This window comes from Lepidochelys olivacea, assembly GCF_965140295.1.
Source record: "Lepidochelys olivacea isolate rLepOli2 genome assembly, chromosome: 9".
Taxonomy (NCBI): domain Eukaryota; kingdom Metazoa; phylum Chordata; order Testudines; family Cheloniidae; genus Lepidochelys; species Lepidochelys olivacea.
The window spans coordinates 17,615,999-17,642,271 of NC_140419.1; the positions used below are offsets into that span (position 1 = coordinate 17,615,999).

A 26,273-nucleotide genomic window follows, 5' to 3' on the forward strand; every position below is an offset into this window, starting at 1 on the left:
TAACACAGGGTTCTGTGCAGAGGGCTAATGGACCTTATAAGACTTTTATTATGACTACCAATGTGCTTAACATTTTTCATATTCTGTTCCTTTTCACCATCTTTTTCATAGTCAGCTTCTACTACAGCTGAAGTTAATTCAATCCATTTGCCAGTGGGGTACAGGACATGTAAATAGTGAAGTCCTTCCTCCTAGAGCTATAAGTAAGTTAAAAACAATAATAATGTAGTTTAAGTAGCGCAGACTACCTGCTTCCAAATCTGAATAGCATCTGTTATCTGTGCCAAAATCTGAATTTCCTAGCATTGGGACACATACAGTGTTTTCCAAAGCTGTTGCATGTACAAGAATAAAAGGTTTAGTCAGATGCAACAGAATATAACTTCTCTTCAGCAGCGAGGGCAACAGATGTGTTCATATCAACTGTTGACTTTGTTCAGATATGTAAACTAAGTGTCCCTTTCCCCCTTCCCCTCCCAAACTGCTATCATTCTATTAAACCTTTCCTAGGTGGCTGAATGGCAAATTGAATGATGTGATAGTAAATAAAGAATTCAAACAAAGTGGTATAGATTTCACTGGAGTAAGCAGAGATCAACAGTGAACTTCAAAGTGAGCAGGCGGTAGTGCCTGAAATAGTCGTCTCTCTACAGCTTTCACAGGGAGTGCATTTTCTCTATTATTTCAATTATTACAACTTCCTGAATAGGTTGAAGGTCATTCATAATTCACGCTTCTGTCATCTTTACACATGCCAAATGCAGTCTATTAAGCATAAATAAAATTACGAGTGCCTGACCGGGAAAAGTAAACTGGGATTCATAACAATGAGGCCTTATTCATCCCTTTGAAAGTAAATTGTGTATGTTCATTGTTTTGTTTTATTTCCCTTTTTATCACTGCAGTTTGGTCCCCTTCCTTCCCCCACCTTGCATCAGTAGCATAAACATACTACCTTAAATCACTACGGACAAAAAATTGAATCAATCAAACCCTCTGATTCAAACATCCCAAACGTTGTGGGGTCTTTGAAATCCAAACCCATATCTGGTTCAGAATTTTGCCCCTCTCTATATAATGGGCTGAACCAAAACCCCATAACCAAGACTACTAATCTTGGGGCGTTTGAAATCTGGATCTGGACTTTGCAGTTGGGCCTATTTCTATGACATATAAGCACTGATCCTGCAATTTACAAGGCATGTTGCTTTGGCTGTGCATTGTAAATTGCAGAACTGGTGCAGTAGTTAGATAGCAAAGTGGCTTTGATGAACACAAGGGATGAAATCTTGGCCCCATTAAAGTCAAAACTCCCATTGACTTTGGTGATTTCATCCAAAAGATCTTTGTAGTACAAAAATCCATATACTCTACACTACCATTTCCAATTGCAAGTAATAACATTATGAATATAGTCGTCTATTGGTTTAAAGAGCAGGGAGAACCAGTATGAAACAGATATGGTCTGAAAGTAATTTATGACCTGTCAGCTTTCCTTGCAGAGGGTTTCCTGACTCTTCAGACCCTCTGTCATAGCCGATCTTATGTTGGTTTAAAAGAACACAAGCCAACATATTCCGTTTGTACTGGGCATTGAAAATTTCCCACTGTTTCTCAGACAGGACAATTACAATTGGTTTTGGGTGGAGAAAATGAAAAAAAACCTAATAAAACACATTTACATGAAATATTAGGAATGTCTATTAAAACCAGATTACATTTACCAGCACTATAATATTTTCAGCGTTCAATATATGCTATTTTAAATCCCATTAGGATGCAATTTGGCATATAAATTGTTAGACCAGGTGGAATTTTGTTTTGCATGTGCAGAAAGAAAAATAAATACATTAAATAAATAGCTAAGCAGTTTTCATTTTCAGAGCTTCAAAAATGTAATTTGGATCCATTTGGGAGGTTTTTTTTTTTTTTTACATAAGATCAAAACATAACTTAATCTACAAAATATAATTTTGCTGGCATTTTCCTACATCTCTTCTCTTTGTGCAACTCAAACTGAAGTCAGTGGGAGTTCTGGGAGCAGAGAGGCGGGACAGATCATTTCTTGGAGGAGACTAATCTCTGCTGGTATTCCAGTTTATTTTCAAAATGCCAGCTCAGTCAGGCTAGACAATTAGCTACAGAACACACACATTAATTAGTTCAACATGTGTACCATGTTTGCAATAAAGGAAATGCATCATACCAAGGGTTGTTACAAGGAAAGCTGATGCATCATAATACATTTCAGTGCAAACAAGGCTCCATTTCAAATGCATATGAGCACCATGTGTCCTGGGTTTGCAACAAAGAGGGAAAAAGTCTGCTGAAATATCTTCTATGGTATGGCAAGAACCAAGTGGAGGAAATATTAGGCAACACTGCATTACGGCCTTTGTTCATACCTTGGTATTGATGCACTATTGAGCTCAAAAGTGTGGCTAATTTTACATACTATAATACAGAATCAAAAAACACCAGAGTGGACCAAGAGTATCAATTTGGGGCAGAGTGGGTCACCTCAGAGAGAGCTCTGGCAGGGATTGTGCTTCAGTGGTGCTCTCTCCCCAAGCTCTTCCCTGTGCCAAGGGACTGCCTCCCTTGGGGTCCAGCTGTGCAAGTCAGTGCAGTGGGCAAAGTCATGATCCTTCCTCCTCTCTGCTCTTTTAAAGTAGGGTGCACGGACTGTCTTCTGTGAGAGTTGCATCAGGTCCAGAAAGGAGAAGTCCTTGGGCTCTTCTGAGCTCAGAAGCTTCTACTGACTCTAACCCTTGCATGGGGAGTACTGTGGGAACAGAAGATTCCTCACTCTCTCAACCATCCTGCACACCTTGTCTAGGACTAGGGGCAATGTGGCTCAGTGTATGTGTGATGTCACACATTCTGAAAGCCTCTGTGCATGTGTGTGTGCAAACCTGCAGAATCTTGACAAACTTCATTTGATAAAAGCTTAGCAAATGTTGAAATAACAGGTTCTTGTTGACATCCATAATGTGGCCAGTCTTCAAACCATTATACAGTGCATTAGCCACACAATTTATGATTCCGCCATGTCAAACATTTATCCCACTCCACGCGCAATCCTGCACTCTTCCCATGCATGGAACTATCTTTGGAGGCAAAGGAAGTTGCATGAAGAAGGACCACAGGAGTGCCTTTGTGTATTTCCAAGACTGAATGTCATGCGTCCACCCCTTGGTCAGTCAGCAGCTTAGGCTTGTCTGAGGCTCATCAGTCTATATATAACTTAATATTACCTTTCAAGTGCATGGAGACCATTATACTTCTGCAAAAAAGACTCAGATTTAAATACATCTGTCTTAATAAATGGAAAAACAAATGTTGCTTAAAGCAAATATTCTGTGGATGCATGTGGACATCAGATTTATTTGCAGAAGTTAAAAGCTGGCTTCACTTAAATGGGTTTCAGTCTTTGATCAAATGAGTTTGGTTGCCCAGACCAAGTCCCTGGTGCACCAAAGTCCACATCACAAATCCCCTGCATCATTTGTCACAATTGGCAGTATCTTCTCAAGAGAAGACTGTAATAACAGATCTTGTGGCTCAAACTTGAGGTGCATCAGCATAGCTGTGGGGGGAGGCAAGCTCAGAACCTCCCTTTCCTCTGGCACTGCTCTCTGCTGGACGTTCACATTCTCATGAACAATAAATATTTGCTTAAAATTGAGAATGAACTCAGTGAAGTTAAAAATCACTCGGTCTCAGAGTCACTGTACCATTCATGAGTTGCGATGTCACCTTTTTAAACTCCATCAAATAAATCCAGTATTGCTACTGTAGTCACATATTTTCTCTCTTTTAATATATATGCACATGAAACTTCACAGATGTTAATTAGGCTCCTTAAGGACGGTTGCAATATTAATTTATGTATATCCTACAAAAGGGTACTTTTAAAATCTTTGTCACCCTATCATTTTGAATGTTCCACTTTGATTTCATGTGCTTGTTTAAATTAGGCAATAATAAGATTAAAACTGATAGTATTAGCAGAGCAAGACAAGGGTCCTGATTCTGATCTGGTTTTACACCAATATAGCCGGAAGGACTTCATAGAGGTCCTTGTGGATTTACACAAGTATAAATCAAAACAGAATCAAGCCCAATGAGACTGTGATATCATAGTACTTCCTTAAAATCCTTTGCCATATGTGTGAAGGCTGCATTCCCTATTGCAAGGTTTCACTGCAGTTCCAATATGTCACAATTCAAATGTCAACATGCTGTTGGAAAGGAAGCTAATAAGTTAAACCTTTGAGAGTTGCCAGCAAAGGAGGTGATTCAAATTGTTGAGAGAAGTCCATTGTTTTCTAAAGGGAAATAGAATTCCAGAATGAAACATGTGACTTATAAGCATTTATCTAAAAGATAAAAAAAGACCAAGAAAATCCAAATGACGGTTTGACCAGGACAGCTCCTAGTGTAAAAGAAAAGGGAGTTGTAATCTTGACAGAATGGGAGGGGAAGTTGCGTACAAACTCCTACTCATGGCTTTTATTGGGAAAGCACACAGCAAACAGTAGGCTGCAGCATATGTACATTGTGACTGATGCGTTTTCCTCAGAATTTCTTGTGTGAAATGATCTCAGCCTGTCTTGTGAAAATGCTGGTGCTTACTTCAGTATAACTGCACTGCTTGCATACTTCAGGTGGCTGACCTGCTGTTCTCAAAACAAGCCACAGAATGTCTTAAAACAAAAAAGAAATCAGAGGAAGCTCCTCATTAAGTTATTTTTAGATATTTAGTGCATATTTGTGGTTGAGGCCCCTTATAAAAAAATAAACAATTGGGTTTTAGGGCCACCTACTGGAGAAAAATGATAACGGCACATGGGTTAATCTTGTATTTTTGTGCAATAATTAAGATATGTCTGCAAGGAAAAAATAGATGTAAGATGGTTCTTTGCAAACAAATGTTTTTAAATGGTTTCTAACAGTTGCCTTCCTCTTGACTCAATAAAATTAGTATTGAGAGTCAGTAGTTTTAGAGAAAATGCTGATCCAGCATCTATGAGCCTAGCAAAATATTATTTTCAAGTGTTTGCATTCAACAAGTTTACTAAAATTTGCCGATGTTAATTGAGTTGCCTCTAGACTATGCCTAATGGATCTTTGTTTCCTGTTCTGCACCTTTCCTTCTGAAACAACGGGGGAAAGATAGACTTTGTTCCCTTCTCATGAAGTCATAATTACTCAATTCCTTGAAAATCTCCCAATCACAACTATGAGTTTTCTCCAGGATACATGCTGGCCAAAAAAGTATGCGGCCCTATTTACCCCAGTGCATTGCACTGGTTCTCCTCTTCATTCTTTCCTGATAACTACTTGAAAACCCAAATGCCAGACTCTGTAAGGTTTTCCTCCAGCTGTGACATCCAGCTTCTTGACAGACTCCATAGGCAGTAGGTTTATCACCAGCTGTGTATGCTGTTTGGCTGCTGATGGGCTCCTTGGGCCATTTTCTCATTGTAGGCAAATTTCCCCTTTGATTCACGTTTGAAGTTAAGGGATAATCAGCAGCACTGTTCTGTACAAACCTCTCATAACATGTCATTGCAGAACCTTTTTCCCCTGATGAGCACATTTTAATCCAGCTTGTTCTCTCTCCCTTGCTTTTAAGTGGCGCAACGCCACTGACTTCAGTGGGGTTACTCCTAATTTACACCAGCGTAATCAAGAAGAGAATCAGACCGTCTGTGTGTAAATCTGGAAAGGCTTATTTAGGGTACATTCCTATCTTATTGGCAGAGCAGCAGGGAACTTGTTTTATTGATAATTTGTGAATAGGAGCCCTTTTTGTGAATTTTGAGCCCTCCACTCATCATCAGCTCATTTCTTGGCATAGTTCATTGAACAGCAAAATCTTTTTTCCATAGGACCCAAAGAGCAAAAGGTATGGGGCCAGATTCTCTGCTAATATAAATTGGCGTCGCTCCATTGACTTCAGTGGAACTCCACCCACTTAAATAAGCGGAGGATCTGGCGCCATATTTAAACCTTGCTCCGCCCACAAGCATTACTCTGTACACATTTACCTCTTGTGAGATTCACTATGATTCTGTTTTTCAGATATTCTACAGAGTTGTCGCAAACATTGACCCAGGAGAGGAGCTGTTACTATTCATGAAGAGTGAAGATTATTCACATGAAACAATGGCTCCAGATATTCATGGTTAGCAACTTTTTACTCCAGCCTATCTAGTTTGATACAAAATGTCATTAAAATGAAAAGTTGGGCAAATGTCTTGCTGGTGGAACCTGCCTGAAATCAATGGGATTGCAGCAGTGTAGCTAAGAAGGAATCTATCTATCTATCTATCTATCTATCTATCTATCTATCTATCTATCTATCTATCTATTTCTCTGCAAACCCTGGCAGTAAATACATTAATAGTGCCCAATTATTAAATATGACTGAAACTGCTGTTAACTCGGCAACAAGTTTTACTGTTGTCTGTGACACTGATAATATCCCCATTGCTGATGTGACTTAATTGTTAACCTTTCTAACTTTCAATGTTTTTCAAGATTAGAAATGAAATGTCCCTAAAATAAATAATGAAAGATTGCCTGGGAGTGAGCTGAAATCTCTTTTGGGGGATTTTCTGCCATTCATAAACTACAGAAGTGCATGATGCCGCTTATGTGAACTGTAGCCTGAGACTCACTCCGGCACCCTGTCTGCAAGTTTCTTTAAAATGTGTTTGTGCTCTGAAAAGTAAATGAAAAAATGGCATTGTGAGGTTTTGTGCTTACTGTCTCTCAATCATTCCAGATCAGACTTGCTCCATTCACAAGCAAAGAGCTATTTTTTACCTGCCAACCCTGCAGACTCTTTCCAGGATTTTTTTCTGCCTCCTGCACTAGTAGTAATAAAGATTCCACTGTCCACATTTTTCTTGGAGTTGTATCTCTACAACCTAACTTTCTACTTTCTACCTCTACCCTGATCTATTACACTGACCATGCCCAACCTCATTGTCTGCGGTGGGGTTGGACAGGTGTAACTGAGTGTACAATTAGGCTTTGCAATTGGAATTGAGTAAAGAATGCGTAAGTAGTTCTTCATATCCTACAAATTATATAGACTCCAAGAGACGTTCAATGTATTTATAAAGGAATGCCCTGTTGTCTGCAGTGCAAAGGCCTGCATTTATATCACTACTGTGGGGCTGCGTGTAGGGTCTCATCCAATACCCAGCTGTGTGTAGGGGGTGAGGGTTGTGCTAGAATGTACTGGGGGGAAGTGGAGCACCAGCCATTGCCTGAACATTCAGAAATCATACATAGGGGCTTCCTCAGGTTTCCACACTGGCTTAATTTACCCCTTCCCTGCACCCGTGGATATAAAGAGCAGGATTTTTGCCCCTTTCCTCTCCTCCGCAGTTTTTTTAAAAAAAATTGAGGTGATAAATAGTAACTTTGTCAAGCCATTGCTGAAAATGTCATCCTTTTAAAGTGCAGTGTTCTCCATGACTATTCTATGTAGTTAGAGTAATTAATGCATCATTGTAAAATGCTCTGCAGCCACACACAGATAGACACATTCTCAATCTTTTGTTTTACTAATTTGGCTAATTTTTAAACTAATTTAATATATAACTGGCCTCACTGGGAGTTTTGTCTGAGTAAGGACTACATAATCAGGTTCTTATAGTGGTAGTTTCTTTGGGTAGGTTTCCCACCTTGACCCCCTTTTTTGTTAAGTACTTAAACACATGCCTAACTTTACGCATGTGACTACACAAATAGACTATTCATACTTAAAGCTATATATGTGCTTAAGTGCCTTTCTGAATCAGAGCCCACATACCTTTTACAGCTGCAATACTGATAGGATAGAAATAAAACTAGGACATGTGACTTGACACAAAGACAGTCAATGTACAATTTAACAGATGGAAAAAAATCTGCATTAGAGGATCTGGCATTCCTAGTTGATATTTTAGAATCTCACTCAGTTAATAAGAATATCAAGTAGTATTAGATTTTGTTTGTGAAATAACTCCACACTCATCATACTAGTTCATTTTTATGGTGGCCTTTGATAAGAAATATATAGGGATTGGCCCTGCTCTCATTAAAATCAATGGCACAGCCTAGTGACTTAAACTGGACAGGACTGGATGCTTATTCAGAGCATGGTGTCACGGAGTCACCGGGCGATACTCTGGATCTACTGCATATGAAGCCAGCCAGGACTCTGGGGGAGCATGTCTTCTCTCTCTGAGCATACTGTCGCCAGGGCAAGAAGCTTACACAGCTTCAACCTTCCTGGATCTGATCTCGGAGCATTCAGCAACCCCTTCCACAACGTGCACTTCCCACAGTGAGTCCACCCAGGTGGGGCTCCTGTGGAAGCCAGAGGGCCCTGCACCATAACTTCACAGTGAGATGTGACTCTCAGCCAGCCAGTAAAACACAAGGTTTATTATTCGACAGGAACACAGTGTAGAACAGAACTTGTTAGCACAGAAATCAGTGACTTTCAGCCAAGTCCATCTTGCGGAATCCTGGGCCAGATGCCCTAGACTCCCCCTTTTCCAGTCCCCCCCAAGCAGACTGCCAGCTTCCAGTGACCTGACCTCAGACATCCCTGTTGCTCCTCCTCCTCGTCTTTGTCTTGCTTCCCTGGCAAAGAGTCACCTGGTCGCATCCCACTCCTGGGTCTCAGGTTACAAAGGGCAACGGTCATAGCATATAGGCAGACAGCTGGAGCAGCCTCACCTGCTCCAGAGGTCTCAGCCAAAGTCACACACCCCTATTCCCACCACTGAGGTATTGATGCAGCACACAGGGAAACTGAGGGACATTGCAGTATTCATGCAAAACAGTAAAACTCACATAGGCTCAACAGTCAGACTCACATATAACATAACAAGGGAAAATCCCCACTTTGTCACACATGGGTAGGAGAGGAAATGTCAAAGTGTCTTTAAAACCTTCAAAAAATCCTATAGGGCATTTTAATACAAATGTTTGTGCCTGAATCAGTTTAGACCTCACTCCAAAATGTCAGGGTTGCCCACTTCTATCTGTCCATCCACTGAGCTCCCGTCACCACAGTATTTGAGGATAATGATTTGTGTCTTGTGTTAATCTTAGGATCCTCTATCAGAAATAGCCAAGGTGGGTAATGGATTATACTGCACTGATTTAAAAAAAACCTGGAGAAATGAAAAATCCTTTCTCCTAGTTTCTTCTCAGATTCTTCCTTGTTCTCTGAATGGCCACAGGTTTTATTGCAAAGCAGCGGGACAGCTGATGAAATGGTAGTTTAAAATATGTCTGAAGACCATTGTTGAAGAACTTGTCTCACTGCACCTTTTCTCCTACAACACATAACCAATTAATTTGCCTTCCAGAGGAGCGCCAGTATCGTTGTGAGGATTGTGACCAGCTATTTGAGTCCAAGATGGAACTAGTAGACCATCAGAAATTCCCATGCAGCACACCTCACTCAGCATTTTCTATGGTGGAGGAGGACTTTCAACAAAAGCTTGACAATGAAAATGACCTCCGGAACATGCATGACATTCAAGAATGTAAAGAGTGTGATCAAGTGTTTCCAGATTTACAAAGGTAGGAAGAGCCACTTAAAATCAGACCCACTAAAATCATAGGTCCAATTCTGTATTGGTTTCAGTAGGAATGCAGAAGGTGTAAGTTAGTGCAGAATTTGACCCCATCTTCTAAAACAGAATACATATGACAGCAGAATCAGATTGGTTTAGGACACACTGATCAGACCATTCTTTATTTAACCTTACAGTTATTATGTGTAGGTTGCACACTAAGGCCTGATTTTGAAGCCCTTATTTGTGAATGAACTGGACCCTAAATGGGCCGGCTCCACAGCTGATATAAATCAGCATAGCACCACTGAAATCAGTAGAACTGCAATGATTTACACCAGCTAGGACCTGATCTAATTCTTCTTCTTGTCCTAGTCAGAAATAATTCGGTACACTTCTGCATAGTGTTCATAGTTTGACAACAGTTTTTTCTGCCCAAACTAGCAGTGATAGGCCAATTAAAACATGACAAAACTAGCCACCGTAAGTCTGCTATATCTTAAAATATGTTATATAGAACAAATCACCATATAGCAGCACAAAGCTGCATATGATCACAGGGACCCATGAAAAACACATCAGTTTCCCCTTTTTCTGGAAAAAAATGTTACAGGAAAGTATCCTGGTTCCATTGAAAACAATGACAAAAACAATGGCTTTGACTTTGGCTTCAGTGGGGGGAGGATCAGGCCCAAAGTACCTAGTTACAACATGTGTATTCTCATTTTCATCTAATCTGATTCCAAAAGCAGTAACATTAAAGTACAGTGAAAACTAACAAACACTAGTGATGATTCATTGCCACTGAGTGAGAGCAGCATTTTTACGCTGCACTTTGGGCTCAGTTCTGTAAAGTGCTGAGCACCCTCAACTCCCTAAGAAGTTATGAGTGTGGCAGGCACTCAGCACCTTGCAGGATCAGGCCCCTTCTCAGCCATAAGTATAATACATATATATAAATCCGTATACAAATATTTAGTACACATTTGCTATGGTGGAACTCATTTGTACATTTCCCATCCCGGCAGGTTTCTGCAGATACTTATAATGTATTGCAGTGCAGAATACGTTGAGATGTTGCAAATTATTGCGAGGCATTGAGTGGGCACAATAACCCTTGCAATAACTTCCTCACACATGCACATCTGTGTGTTTGTGCTGGGTCTCTTGATATTTGATGCTTACCTGCTGCAGGGGAAAGTTGGCCCCAGCTACTGACATTTAATAGTAAAAGTCAGGGATCTGAATAACAAAGTAATCCCCAGATCCCCAGCTGGGGTAAATCAGTAGTGCTCCATGGAAATTAGTGGACCTATGCCAATTCTTTCTCCCTCCGTTATGCCAGCACACCATTTTGAATGTTCCTATTCAGTGTCTCTTGGTTTAATCCCCCCACCCCCAGGATACGTTATATAGTCCTTTTGGTTTATTATATATATAGAATGCCCTTCTCTATTTTTCTGCCTTGAATAGTCTTTGTCATGTACTAGCCTTTCAATAATTTAAGTAGTTCTGGGACTGACTGCATTGGCTCTCATTTTTCACTGTTTCTCTCACCACAGCACATCTATTTATGATGACTCCGTCTTTATTTTCTGTCCTATGTCTCGAATCTTTAATATTTTAAGATAAATTTACATTTGTTCAGTGACTCCCCTACATTAGATATTGTCTTCAAATGTAGAAAAGAACTATTAACACTTTGAAATATTACACTCCAGACTCTGCTCACAGTTACACTTTGGCAACCTTTTTTATTTTTACCCAGCTAACTCAGTCACTTTGAATCAGTCACATGCTGGGCCAACTTTTGTTCAGTATTATCCAATGAATGAGGCATTCTGCATGCACAGGTGCACCCAGCATATAGGGTTGGTGGCCAGTAAAGGGTGCAGCATTTGGCCAAAACTCTTGCAGAAATATAATAAGAGGAAGCCACAGCCATTTCTGACATAATGAAAGAGAAGTCTGGTAGAGTTAAATGTAACTGGCATCCACAGGGCAAAAAGCATTTTGATGACCGATGGCTGAGCGTGAAAATCACAAATCAGACTGGAGACCCTAAGCTAAAACCCCACCATCTTTGGTCAGTTGAATCAGTAGAAATCATTGGAGCTTTGTCTGAGGAGGGACTGCAGAATGTGTCCCCATATTGGTGGGTTGGCATGCGCTCTGATAGTAATGGTACCAGACTTTTTTTTTCTAGTCTTCCATATATATCTGCTTATAAGACATTGTGATATTCTCTGTCCTCCTAAATTTTAAATATATGAGAGAAGGTTTTGTATGTAACCAGACAATAGAGGTTATTTAAAAATATTTCTGCCTACGTGTAGCTTGGGCACATTAATAATTTCTGTTGCACTTCTCTGAACTCTTTTCAGTTTGTTCTATGTCTTTCTATTATTAAAGGGCTGGAACAATTGACTCCAAAACTGCTACGTACATTTAATGTAGCTAATGATAGCTAGGGGGAACATGCTTTTAGTATGCAATGCTTAGGGACCTGATTCTGATCTCATTTAAACCAGTTTCATCCTACTGTAAATCCACTTACTTCAATGGAGTTGTTCCTCATCTACACTGGTGTAAGAGAGATCAGAATCTGGCCCCAGTGAAGGATAGGAATACATTTTTTAAAGTGGCTGGCCAAATATAAAATAATATTTCTTTAAGATAGTGTTTCAGTGACACCTGACAGCAATTAGGCTAAATATATAGATATAGAAAGAGATTGAATGGATAAATGTTGGAGAAATTATGGTGGAAGAGGAGACTTTATGGATATGTGCTGGACATGTCCAGTCATTAGAGAGTACTGGGATGCAATCCATAGTCACAAATTGCTGGACACTTATTGCCAAATGATCCAACAGTAATCCTTCTGGCTCTTCCTAGTAGAAATGATCAGACAAGAGGGGATGAAGAATTAATTTCTCATTTGGTAGCAGCTGCTCGGCTATTGGTAGCCTCTCATTGGAAAAAGGGAAATAGCCCAACCATAGAGGAATGGTTCAAAAACTATGGAAGGTTGTGGTTATGGAAAAATTAAAATTATGTACCCAGCCAGATAAACAGAGGATAGATAGATAGATATTTAGTTATCTTTTATTCAATACCCAATGTATATTCACCTGTATAAAAACCTCAGCACACCTGTCCAACTTTTTTGAATCTTATCATTTGATAGACATGCCTGGTTTGTTAAATATGTGTATAGAAATTTCAGTCAATTTAATAAAATCACTAGAAGCAACATAGGTGTTGGAATCTGATGACTCTATTCATCTATAATGTTGCTTTAAACAAAAACTAACTGTTGTAATGATTGTTTTGTTTCTGCTATTTACATGACAAGGGTTTGTACACTTGTTAAAGCTTCCTAAATAAATAAATAGTTTTTTAAAAAGTGGCTGGCCAAGACACGAGGAGATGTACTGTTCTGGCATGGAGATGAGCTCCAATGAGACAATATTATCGCCCTAATTTTGAAAGATGGTGAGCAAAACTCAAAAGGAGTTGCACTTCTCTGAATAAGGCTCTCTAGGTCTTTCCCCTCTAGTTTCTATAATTATGTGATCTATTAAAATTACTTCTCTTCCTGACGCTTCATTTTCATATCTAACTTGGGCTGCAAATCACTGTTAAAACTGGGTTCCTCTTTAGGTGTTGTTGAGACCTCACAAAGCCTGTTGTTGTCTTCACAGCCTAGAGAAGCACATGCTGTCCCACACTGAAGAGAGAGAGTACAAGTGTGATCAGTGCCCCAAGGCCTTTAACTGGAAGTCCAATTTGATACGTCATCAAATGTCACATGACAGTGGAAAGCACTATGAGTGTGAAAACTGTGCCAAGGTACAGGAATTTGTAGGATATTTGGCCTTTCTCTGTGTATCATGTGTTTTATGAGATATAATAACAAGTTTTGGGTGTGGAAACCCGGGGGTCAGGAGCAGATTCAGCCAATACTCAACAGGAGGTCATACCAATCCTTCTCTAGCCATCCCATCAGTTTCTGTAGGATTTAAGCTTTCATTTAAAATATTTTCATTTTCTTGCCCTTATGATTTTGAAGATGACCTAATGCAAAACTCACTCAGGCGCTGACCGTGAAGGAAGTTGAGCGCACACTCCATCCATTGAGGTCAATACTCAGCCCCTTGTGAGGGATGGAACTTACAGACAGATAGAATAGTTTCAAGAGGAATGTGTACTTCACCCATTTACATGGGCAATGATTTGGTAGCCTAATGACATCAAGGTTATTAACTATTGCAAGCAAGTTAGCAGAACTATCCATCTTTTCTGGGAATGGGAGTGGAACCTTGCCTCCCACCCCCCAGTCTTATCCCAATTTCAGGAAACTGTAAATATATTTTGAAAGGTGAACCCTCAAATCAGTATGGCCTGCTAAAAGAACTAGTATATATTAAAAGGAGTGGGTAACATTTTATTTATCTACCTCCATGCAGCAGGAATTCCTGCTAGAAATGCAGGGATGGACTCATGTTCCTTCTCATTCTCTGAGTCAGATTGTGATTCAGATAGCGCAGTCATGTAAGGTAATGTGAGTGTGTAAGGCATCCCCCTGACTACCTTGCACTGGCCATCCAGGTGATCAGTAGCAGCACGGGCAGGAAATTAGCCTCCAAGGGGCTACTAGATGTCCCCCTTGTGCAAAGGGGGTGAGAGGGAACACATGGGGTGGGAAGTAGGTGGCTCTGCTCCTTCAACCCACTTGGAAGCTTACCTGTGCTGGTGCCTTAGGTGAGCAGTGCAAGTTTACTCCCTCCCCAGGGTATCTGGGAACCAGGAAGGAGATTGTAGCTCTGTAAGACACAGTCCTCCTTCCAAGCTGCTCCAGGGCCAGAGCTACAACATGCTGCCCTCTGATCAGCGCCGATCATATGGCCGCAGTCTAGTTCTTTATTTTCTGTACTAGGTTCAGTTTGTATTATTTTAACTGGTTTAAGCTTTCTTGGACAGGGACCATGTCTTCCTATGTGTTTGTACAGCACCTTGCACGGTGAGCCCAATGCTGATTGAGGCCTCAGGACACTACTGCAAGATAAATAATAAGAAGAAATGATGGGCCAGGTCCCCAGCTATTGTCTCCAATGGAGCAATGTTGATTTACACCAGCTGAGACTCTGGCCCATTATATAGACTATTCATGCATAGCTGTAGTCAGCTCTCTTTATACCACACCAGCAAGGAATTATTTCCCTCTTATGATTCCACAGGTTTTGTTTTTAGTTTTTTGTGTGAGTGGGTGGCTTTTCCTTTTTGCATTTCCTGGATACATAATTTTATTAATCCTACATAACACTATGGAAACTGTTATCAGCTCCTGCTTCCCTGAAATCCATGGGAGTTTGTCTGCTTAAGTTCAGTGAAGCAAAACTTGCTCGAGCATGTTTTTTATTTGGTAGCAAGACAAAGCTAGATGCTGAAGGTGCATCCTTGATACTAGGTTGCGGGTCAGGATTTCCTTGATACAAGTCACTCATTACTGTTATAAAGCATTTATACTGCAGTAGTGCCTTGAGACGATGACCAAGTCGCAGCCTCATTTTGGCAAGCACTATACAAAGACCCTGCCTAAGTCACTGCTCCAAAGAGTAATCAGCGAGTCCTGTAAAACATAGGGCCCAATTCTGCTCCAGTTGAAGCCAATGTCAAAACTTCAATGCAGCAAGATCTGGTCATACTAACCAGCCAATATTAGGTCGTTTTTGTTTCATTTTCTAGCCTTTAAAAAACAAAACCACAGTTTTGGTCTTGTAGGAGTCATCTGTGATTGCTGGCTCCCTTGCTGCAGTTAAGTTGCTTGATTAATCAGTATTCATTTCCTAGCAGGTTTTCACGGACCCCAGCAACCTTCAGAGGCACATTCGTTCCCAGCATGTTGGGGCTCGTGCTCACGCTTGTCCAGAGTGTGGTAAAACGTTTGCTACTTCTTCAGGCCTTAAACAGCACAAGCACATCCACAGCAGTGTCAAGCCCTTTATATGTAAGTCTTCAACTAAACGTCTAAACTTCAATGTCTGTCTCGTCTCAAAAAAAGCAACATAATCAGGAAATAGGCAGCCCAGTCCTGCTTCTGTTGAAACTCCCACTGGGAGTAGGTTTAAGCCCTGACTTACTGAATGAGCGGCTATGTAATTCATAGTCCAATACATGGAGTTGTTTTTATATATTCCTTTCCAAGCAGACACTGAACGCTGTAATACACCTGTTTCCCCAGGAATATCTTCCCCTTCCCCCTGGACACAAAGAGCAGTTCAGGGAAGGATTTGACAGAGACAATATAGTTAGTCAATAATGAAAAGCCTCAGTGGGTTATGGGATTTAAGCGAGACAGGCAAAGGTATCTGATGCTGAAAATCTACATTGCTTTGGAAATGCTCATGAGGTTTCCCTACAAGATTAGTTCACACCGTTAGGCTGGGATTTGCTTATGATAGTAAGGGCAATAGATTTTCAGTAGGAGATGGGTGCCTAACTCCCTTAGGCTCCTTTGCAAATCCCAGTCTTAAGTATTAACGGGAAACTGTTAGGCCTTGACAAACAGTTGTCCTGGAAATCAAGCTTTTTAAAACATGTACTTGCTCCATGGACCTAATTCCTGCATCTGGACATGGTAGTGAAGAGTCTTGCACCCACACAGTCTCACTGACTGCATCGGTTGCAGTGCACAGTCAGATCCTGCTGCAGCATCAGGACTCAGGATATTTGATACTGCTTCAGGAGACTCTCTCTCCTATATGGTAATCAAAGAGAAATATTTCTCCTTTGGCCATTGAATCACACCTCATTCTCCTCAAATTCCACTCAAAGCCAATTAAAAATCCTCGCCCCTATATACTCAATGCCCTAATTCATTACCATCTCCCTGTTTTCAGCACTAGTTTGCCAAAAACTCTTTCCGGGTGCTTCTTCCAAACTGATTGTGGCTTCATTCCATCTTTTCAAAGTGACTACTTCAAACTAGGACCAATCTAAAGCATTCTAAATTACACTGGAGATCTGTAGCATCCAGATAATTACAGTGCAAAGGTGTAAAGTCAAGTGACTGGAAGCTAGTTTAATGGGGAGAGGAAGCAAACCTGCAATTTCATACTAGTCTACAGGGACTTGTGCTTTGGAGTTTGAGCCACCAGTGATGAGCTTTCAAAAGTTCTGGTATTAACTTCTTCAGTATATTGGAACACCCAGCATATGTTCACCTAGGGAACAGTTTAATGGTTCTATGACATGTGCTTTGGGTCTTGATAATACATCAGCATGAGTAATAATGTTCTTGTAAGCCCAGTGGACTCGTTCATATTTATTTATAAATATTTATTTATTTATTTATTTATTTATGTTTAGACTTATTTGAGCTAGCAAATATCTAATTAACGAGACACAATTACAGCAGTTGTTTAATTATTTTTCCCTACCCAGGATCACAGAGGGTTTTTTCAGATTAATACTGTATTAGTGGAAATGAAATAATTAGAAAACAATGGCTTCCTGTCATGGAGGACTAGTTGAGCACTAGAGTTACAGTTGCTTTTGAATCAAATGCTCCAGATAGAACTATGGTTCTTTTCAAATGAAATCATATGTAAAATGCTTTCCATTAATGTTTTCAGTGATCTCTGGTAAATCAAAACATCAACTGTTATTCTTCAGATGCAAAGTGTGATGGACAGAAAACTAAAGAACAATTATGGATAATAGCTATGAAATTACAGAACAAAAGAATGTAGAGATCACGTGTTGGGGTAGGCCTTTCTGAGTGTTGAAGGGTTGGGGGTCAAGTCACTTAAAGTAGATATCTGTTTCCCAGTACAAGGCCACACACCATGATTTGCCCTACCAGTCTGTTTATGGCAACTGTCTCTTATTACAGTATACTGCCCAAGCTTGAGTGAAAACTCACCAACAGTAAGATAATTACTCACTGCCTTCAAAAAATCTCCAAATAGAAACCACATGCCATAATAGGCTGAACGTATTCAAAATAGTACTTACAGTAATTTGTTTAATAAGCAGAAAATATGCAAACTTAACGGCTAGGTAATTTCTTGGTTCTAAGAAAATTCCAGTACAGAGTACGCTTACACATCAAATGAATTAATATACCTTGAGGGGTGCGATGGGAGGGTTGTGGTTTGTATTAGGGGTGGGAGTCTACAGAGTGATAAAACTTGCAAAGAGGGAAGCCGTAGCTATATGTCAGTTGCTTAGAGTAAAGGTAAGGATATAGAAAACCAAGCATACCATAAAACTGACTGGAGAAGTCAAATCCAGCTTCTATAGCCTAAATACATGGAAGCTATTAAAGTCAGTAAATCCCCTCCATCTAAATATTAAGCAAAACTTTTCTTGGAAATAAAAGTTGTTCAGAAAGCAAAGGGCTAGATCATGTAACCTTAACTCATCGGAATAGTTCTTGCTCACGTAAGTAAGCCCATTGGATCATCCTGTGCAATTGATTTATGTGCAGATTCCCCAATAAAATCAATGGGGTGTTCTGTGTAAAATTCAACAGCATTAGGTAATACATAGACTTCAGTAAGACTATCCACATAAATAAGATTACGTTGGTGAGTGTGGATTACAGAGTTGGGTCCAAAGTTTGATTGCCAAACATAGCTACTCTTTAAAGCCCATATAAATCAGCAGATTACCTATGAAAATGTTTCCCATTTCTCCCTTCAGTATTTTAAATACAAGAGGAATTTTGCACAGGGGAGACCTATTTATATAGACTATGTTTTATGGTCCCAAAGGCAAGTCCTTTGTCATGGCTCTTACTTACATGGATGGAGTTATAATAATATACATCTGAATATTTTAGCTGCTTGTATTTGCATGATTTCAATAATTTTTTGTTTGTTTTAAAGAGGAGTATAAAGTCATGTTAGGCCTTTTAAAGGTTAAATTGCACACATTCTAATAGTTTGCAAGGATACCAATAACTTGTAGGAAGATTTCTGGGTTTTTCTGCTTTTCCATGGAAATACAATGTTTTTCAGTTCCCTTCAATTTTGAGTGTACTGATGGAGAATAATTATTTGGCAATACAGACACCCCCGACTTATGCAATCGTTCCATTCTGGAAAGCCCTTGCATAATTCAAATTTTGCATAAGTCGGAAATGTATACCTGTGCATTACACAAAAATTTCCGCAACTCGAAAATCCTATTTCCGGCTTATGGAACTTTTTCTGTAAGTGTGAATTTGCATAAGTCAGGTCTTGCATAACCCGGGGAGCATCTGTATATAGCCCTAAAACAGTACATATCGGTCTTGTAAAAGTACTTAGTAGTATAAATATATTTTTTGGAATGAAATATATGTGGTCAGATCCTCTGCTAGTGTAAATTGGCGTAGATCCATTGCCTTTAGTGAAGCTAAACTGATTTACAGTAGATAAGGATTTGACTCATGGTATCCAAGGGCTAGACTGTGCAACTCTCGCTGTTAGCATTTATTCACACAATTGTAGCCAATTTACTTTCGCTTATCTGATTGGTCCCACACGTTGCACAAGCCAACCCTAAACTTTTCTTTGTGGGCCTGATTCTGTACCATGAAGATCAATGGAAGCTTTGGCATTGACTTCAGTGGAAGCAGGATTGGGCCCTATATGTTGCCTATATGAGGCATAACAAATAAATGTCAATTAAATGTGCTATATCCGAACAAATAAATGGCTGGTCCTACAATCCTTAATTAACTAGGATCTGGTTCCCAAATTAGGGGGGGAAATGTAGCAAGAGAAAACCAAGCATTCTAATATGCATGGTAGGAAAACTTTGCTTTTTTTTAATCTATAATCTTCTTTGTGAATGAAGCTATCTTACAGGAACACCAACTGATATACTGTAACAGGCATTCTTCCTGAATTATAGCATTGCACATTTCCTGTGTTTGGGCCTAATCCTGCAAACTTTTCCCACTTGAGCCATGCCAATGATAGCAATGAGGCATGAATAGGAAAACTTGTCTGACAGGATCAGGCCCTTAGACAATGGAATTATTATTGCGGTGATGTGAAGAGCCCACTAAAGAGGTAAACAGTTAAGACATGACAACAAGTGGTCAAGTTTCTCAAGGGCAGGGGTTTAGAAGTGCAGGAAGGTTAGCTCAGGCATTGGTGTGAGTGGAAGTTAGAAGACGTGATTATAGTTCATGGGAACCAACACTGCAGGATGAGATACATTCAATTCAGTTTCCTTTACCAGCTTAAAATAGAGCCATTGTAAATTATGTCAGCCTGTCTCAAAGCATGAAAATGATTGTTAAAAAGGGCTCAGAATACACAATGTGAATTGTTGTGTGGCTTTGATGTGTGAAAGATGAGAGCTTAAGATATAGTGCATATTAAGTCAAAGTGTAGCCACATGCTTTTTCCCTGGGGGGGGGGGTGGGGGGAGAAGAGAGAGAGAATTTTATCGCAGCAGTATAACATTGCTTAATTTTGTTTTTGAACAAATTAGAACATTTACTGATAGAAGCAGAATACTATGAAGTGTTAACACATGAGACTTACTGGTGGAACCTGTGTTTCAGCAACTTTAGCATTACATTCTATTTATCCAGGAAAGTGTCAAATACAACACATTGCATGGCACAACTCTGGAAACTTCCTGATGATGTGTGAAAGTACAGTCAAAAAGGGACATAAACTTTGTATAGACAAATAAAACCTAAAATATCTATAAGTCAAACCACAGCAACCTTCCTTCCAAATGAATGACAACCTAGACTTTCTCCTTTCAAACAAGGTTTCTGGTCAGATTTCTGTAGGCCTCAGCGAAGCTTATTGGAGTTCCCTTACAGATCTTTCCTATTCTAATCATGAATTCCAAATTGCAAGGAAAAGCCTCTTACTGAGGACAGACTAGGGCCCTGATTCTGCAAATTATTTGAGTAACTTTACATACATGAGTAGTTCTACTGAGTTCAATGGGAACACTCACATGCATGAAGTTGCTCATGTTTACGTGTGTGGAGGATTGAAGTCTAGATCTTATTCTCTAATAGGGAATTTAAAATTGCTAAGCCTTTTGCTTCTATTCACTATTTTCTACCCCAATGCCTTGCTCAATAAAGTTCCTAAAGGAGAGAAAAATCAAAGTAATTGTGCACTTTCAATATGACATGAAAACAAGGTTTCACAAACTAGGAAATTGCATCTTTGCAGTAGTCACCCTATAGTTGTGATTATATGACATTTACCTGCTAACAGCACAAAATCCCGTTCACTTCAGTGATCTGGTTCACTCTACATTGGCCACTATACCACCCTCCTCATCATGTCACTGAATGTGATTGTTGATAACTGTATTCAGACATGCAAAATGTCGTAGTATAGATCAGGCTGGTCAGATCAAAATTGCAACCCCTAATCTCCAGGGTTTAAGGCTTTCTCTAAATGTTCCTTTTTTGAGCTGAAATTGTTCTTGTCCCAAAGGAGTTTGAGGAAATCCATCAAGTTGTTTTGACCATCAGACATTCAAATAAATACAGCTGCATTTTTTGAGGAAATAGTTGTTGAAATATGGTATGTTTTTTCACATGAAAGAGACACGCAAATAAACTGCATTATGAAACATTAAGGCCATGATTATAATTACATGAGACATGAAATTAAGCGTTATGGCTTCCAAAGCAACTGTAACTCTGTCTGACCATATGAATCCCACTAACACTGTATGTGAAAATAGAGAAGGTTACATATGTGCCCAGGCACCAGATTGTGATTGCTCTGGAAACCACAGCCTAGAATGCCAAGGCTTTCAAGTAATTAGCATCTCATTTGTAAATTCAAAACACTGGGTTTATTAATAGTTATATGTGCTTGTATATATCTGATTGTCTCCCTCTCCCCCATCCTTCATATATCTTGTTTGTCTTTTTAGATTGTAAGCCCTTTGGGGCAGGGACTATGTCTACTTCTGTGGCTCTGATCTTGCAAATGCGTATGCCTGTGAATAACTTTAAGCATTTGAATAATCCCGGTGCCATCAATGGAGGTACTCATGTGGATAAAGCTATTCAGATGTGTAAGTGTCTCCAGGATCAGGGCCTTAGTTTGTACACACAGTGCCATGCTCATTGGGGGCCAGATTCTGATCAGGCGCTCTGAGTGCTACTGAGTATAAATGATAATAATGATCATGACTTTAAAACATTGTAAGCCACACAAGTATTGTGAAAAGTGAAAAGGAAATATTTGTATTTTAGGGATTTTTATTTTTATTTTTTGTTGGGAGGGTTCTTTATGCTGTCTCAAGACATTTGTCTGGTTGGATGCCTTGCTTTGGAAAAAGTAAAATGAGTTTTCATTTGTTTTGTGCACCCAGATGAAGCTCACAGACTTCTCCCTATGGCTTCCTAATTGACATGTTGGGGGTAACAAATTGTTTTCTTTGCTAAATTCGGGTGGGGAAAGGGGAAATTATCATAAAGCCTGAGATTTGTTGTTGTTGTTGTTTACACACAGGTGAGGTCTGCCATAAATCCTATACTCAGTTTTCAAACCTTTGTCGTCATAAGCGCATGCATGCTGATTGCAGAACCCAAATCAAGTGCAAAGACTGTGGACAAATGTTCAGCACTACATCTTCCTTAAATAAACACAGGAGATTTTGTGAGGGCAAGAATCATTTTGCAGCAGGAGGATTTTTTGGCCAAGGCATTTCACTTCCTGGAACCCCAGCTATGGATAAAACGTCCATGGTTAATATGAATCATGCAAATCCGGGCCTTGCTGACTATTTTGGTGCCAATAGGCATCCTGCTGGTCTTACCTTTCCAACAGCTCCTGGATTTTCTTTTAGCTTCCCCGGTCTGTTTCCTTCAGGCTTGTACCACAGGCCACCTTTGATACCTGCTAGTTCTCCTGTTAAAGGACTACCCAGCACAGACCAGACAAACAAAAGTCAAAGTCCCCTCCTGACACATCCTCAGATACTGCCAGCTACACAGGATATTTTGAAGGCACTAAATAAGCACCCCTCTGTAGGTGAAAATAAGCCAGTGGAGCTTCAACCAGAGAGGTCCTCTGAAGAGAGGCCGCATGAAAAAATCAGTGACCAGTCAGAGAGTAGTGACCTTGATGATGTCAGTACTCCCAGTGGCAGTGACCTGGAGACCACCTCTGGCTCTGATCTGGAAAGTGACATTGAAAGTGATAAAGAGAAATTTAAAGAAAATGGTAAAATGTTCAAAGACAAAGTAAGCTCTCTTCAGAATTTGGCTTCAATAAATAATAAGAAAGAATACAGCAGTCATTCCATTTTCTCACCATCTTTAGAGGAGCAAACTGCGGTGTCAGGAGCAGTGAATGATTCTATAAAGGCTATTGCTTCTATTGCTGAAAAATACTTTGGTTCAACAGGACTTGTGGGGCTGCAAGACAAAAAAGTTGGAGCTTTACCTTACCCTTCCATGTTTCCCCTCCCATTTTTTCCAGCATTCTCTCAATCAATGTACCCATTTCCTGATAGAGACTTGAGACCGTTGCCTTTGAAAATGGAACCTCAGTCACCAAGTGAAGTAAAGAAGATCCCAAAGGGAAGCTCCGAGTCTCCCTTTGACCTCACCACTAAACGTAAGGAGGAGAAGCCAGTTACTCCTATAACCTCAAAGCCAGCAGCTCCATCCGTGACAAGCCAGGATCAACCACTAGATCTGAGCATGGGCAGCAGAAGTCGAGCCAGTGGTACAAAACAAGCCGAGCCTCGGAAAAACCATGTCTTTGGTGAAAAGAAAGGAGCTGACCTTGAAACAAGGAAAGCAACTGATGCTTCTTTGCAACATGCCAGGCCCACTCCGTTCTTTATGGATCCCATTTACAGGTAACAGGCTTTAATGGAATATAGCTTTCTTGAGCACAGCTAACACTTTCAGGATTTTTCCTGTGTAACTTGCTGAGCTGATGGATCACTTCATGCACTGTCATTTAAAATATGCAGTAATTTAATACATTTGCTTATCCAGAAATGAGATGGCACAAATGCTGGATAGTTGAAAACGTTCTTCAAATTCTTTTACTACAAGTCCCTTTTCCTCAAAAGCACTACACCCCATGCCCTACTCCCATAATAGCATTTATTTCAAAAATTATCTGAACCAAATTCTGCTCTTGGTTGCACCATTCCACTCCACTTGCTGTAGCAGACAGCCGCAAGTACGGGTTGGATCTGGTCTGACTGGTCAAAGGAATGTGGGTACTGAGGATTGAAATTCTGCTCTCAGTTACACTAGAGCAACCCACCAGTTTCTGTGAGGCTGTGCGGGTGTAAGTGAAGGAAGAATGTGTGCCTGGTTGCAAAACGAAACAAAAAAATATGTGGGCATTAAGGGTCTGATCTCACCTCATGAGTCAATGGGTGTCTTACCATTGACTTTAGTGGGAATAGGATCAGGTCCTAAGTGAGCCAAGATATTAATGCTTGTCTACACAGGGAAGCTACTGGAATATAAGCTAGCATGTGAGTTTAAAGCACAATAGTTATTCCACACTAACTCCCCATGCGAACACTCAGTGCAGAATGTCCACATGTAGCGCCATTGCGCAATAGCTATTCCAGGCCATTTTCCCCATGTAGACAAGCCCTTAGAAATCAGGGGTGAAATCCTCACATCCATTGAACTCCCATTAATGTTGCCATTAAGTTCAGTGGGGCCAGGATTTCACCACAGGTCTTGTGTACGTCAGCACTTGTATGCACTTTGATACTCTGCCTGCATATCTGTAATTAGTTGTAGTCATATGTCTAAATTAATCTACGGGAAACATAGGAGTAGTGAAATATTAGCCATAAAAACTATTTGTTCATAATCTAAATGGCCTATTTCACAAAGAGACTATTGTTAAAAATCAAAAGTTACTGTAATACAAATGATCTTAATTCATTACTATCTTTCAAAAATTTGCTTTTGGCAAAAATTTCATAGAATATTCTCTGGCATAAGATAAAGGGTATACATTAGAAAGGAACAGTGTTAGCATTGTGTTACTTATTGAGATGGTTTAATGTATGCAGTATAGGTATTAGGCCACAGGTTTCCTGTATCATATTAATTTATCATTTCTGAATTAGTGGAAATTTTTACTGTTATACAGTACTGCAGTGCATGATAATGCAATTTGTGAAGGAATAGTAAAGGAATGCTACCAGCATAACATGTGGCCAGTCCCATAGTTGATACTCAGGCAGACTTTCCATTGAAGCCAATGAAAATTATGTCTGAGTAAGGAATGCAGGATCAGTCCTTTGATAAATGATACAATTTAAACTACTGATCAAAAATGCAGGGGGAACTAAAATGCCTTACTAATTTTAAACGATCAGATGCCCTATTTCACTACTCAAAGCCACACAGTTAGTTGAACGTAGCCTTCATTTCTGTTGTGGCAAATTCACTACATTTCTCGAGGCCAGGATCTAGCTAACTTCTCTTTGCAAGGGCATCCCTGTGCCCACGTGGAGCGGTTGGCAAGAGCAGGGCTTAAATTCCTCACAAAGGAAGATGAGCTTCCAAAGGGTCCCTTTCTGCAGGCCTAATATGAAAAGCACCCATTGGTGTCAATGAGAGCTTTTCTTGTGTTTGGAAAATGTAGTCGGGCCCTATTTCTTGATAACAGGGCTCAGTGCAGTTAGTCATCAGTTTCTATTATCAATAGTATCAGCCTTTTGAAATGGGATTATATCCAATGTAAATGGTGTAATCTCTTTTTAATGGATGTTCACAACTCTCATTAGTGCTCCTGAGAGTTGCATGCACAAATCAAGAGATGACTGTACCTCCTTATCGTTTACCATTATCACCAAGAAACCAATTATTTGATGTATTGTTGACTTTTTTAAACATAAGTAGCTGAATAGTTATTAATGCCTAAGACTGATTCATCACAAGCAAATCAATTTTAACATTTACAGAGTAGAGAAAAGAAAGTTAACTGACCCACTTGAAGCTTTAAAGGAAAAGTACTTGAGACCTTCCCCAGGATTCTTGTTTCATCCGCAAGTAAGTATTTTTGGAATTTCAATATTGTAAACAAATCCTGTTGATGCTTCAAAGCAGGTGCAGAGAAAAGAATGCAGTCTGAGTTATTTTTGGATTTCCTAAAACACACAATTTTTCCAATGTCGTCGTGGTGGAAAAACATTAGCATGTTCTTCATGATGTTTTGCAGCTAAACCATCATGTTCTGGTTGTAGTGGGACCCAAATCTGAGCTACATGTATGTTTTAGAGCTCCCTCTCCCACAAAATTAGAATGGATCAAACAAGATGTGCTACTACCAAATTGTGCTTCTGCAGTCTCCCCGCTGTGGCCAATGGCAATGGAGGGATCATTGTGCCCATCTCTAAGCAATACCCAGAGAGACAATGGAATTTGGGACCTGATATTGAAAAGTGGCTTCTATTTTTGCTGCTCAGTTTTGCACCCTCAAGTAATTCTCCCTGTAATTAATTGTGGGCACTAATGTTGCCATATATAAGTTTAAGCACAGGGTGTGTAGGTACAGCTGCATATTTGGAGATATCAGTGATAACATTTCCACTTGCCGTTTTTTGCAGATACATAGTGGGGCCCACAAATCTGGGCACCCCAAGTAAAAGCCTTTATAAAGACCAGGCTCTTTCTATATATATATATAT

General features: G+C 39.9%; 1 protein-coding gene across 12 annotated transcripts in view; it reads left to right on the forward strand.

Annotated features, from left to right (window-relative positions):
- MECOM (MDS1 and EVI1 complex locus) overlaps positions 1-26,273 on the forward strand; it is a 459,726-nt gene that overhangs the window by 406,753 nt on the left and 26,700 nt on the right. For 5 of the 12 annotated variants that reach the window (XM_084639161.1, XM_084639166.1, XM_084639171.1 and 2 more), the window contains 7 exons: positions 6,091-6,193; positions 9,387-9,603; positions 13,304-13,451; positions 15,453-15,609; positions 21,519-21,662; positions 22,103-23,459; positions 25,548-25,635. In XM_084639161.1, the coding sequence (XP_084495287.1) occupies positions 6,091-6,193; positions 9,387-9,603; positions 13,304-13,451; positions 15,453-15,609; positions 21,519-21,662; positions 22,103-23,459; positions 25,548-25,635 (2,214 nt within the window). The remainder of the gene's footprint in view (positions 1-6,090; positions 6,194-9,386; positions 9,604-13,303; positions 13,452-15,452; positions 15,610-21,518; positions 21,663-22,102; positions 23,460-25,547; positions 25,636-26,273) is intronic. The other 7 variants (XM_084639167.1, XM_084639169.1, XM_084639168.1 and 4 more) reach the window with 5 other exon arrangements.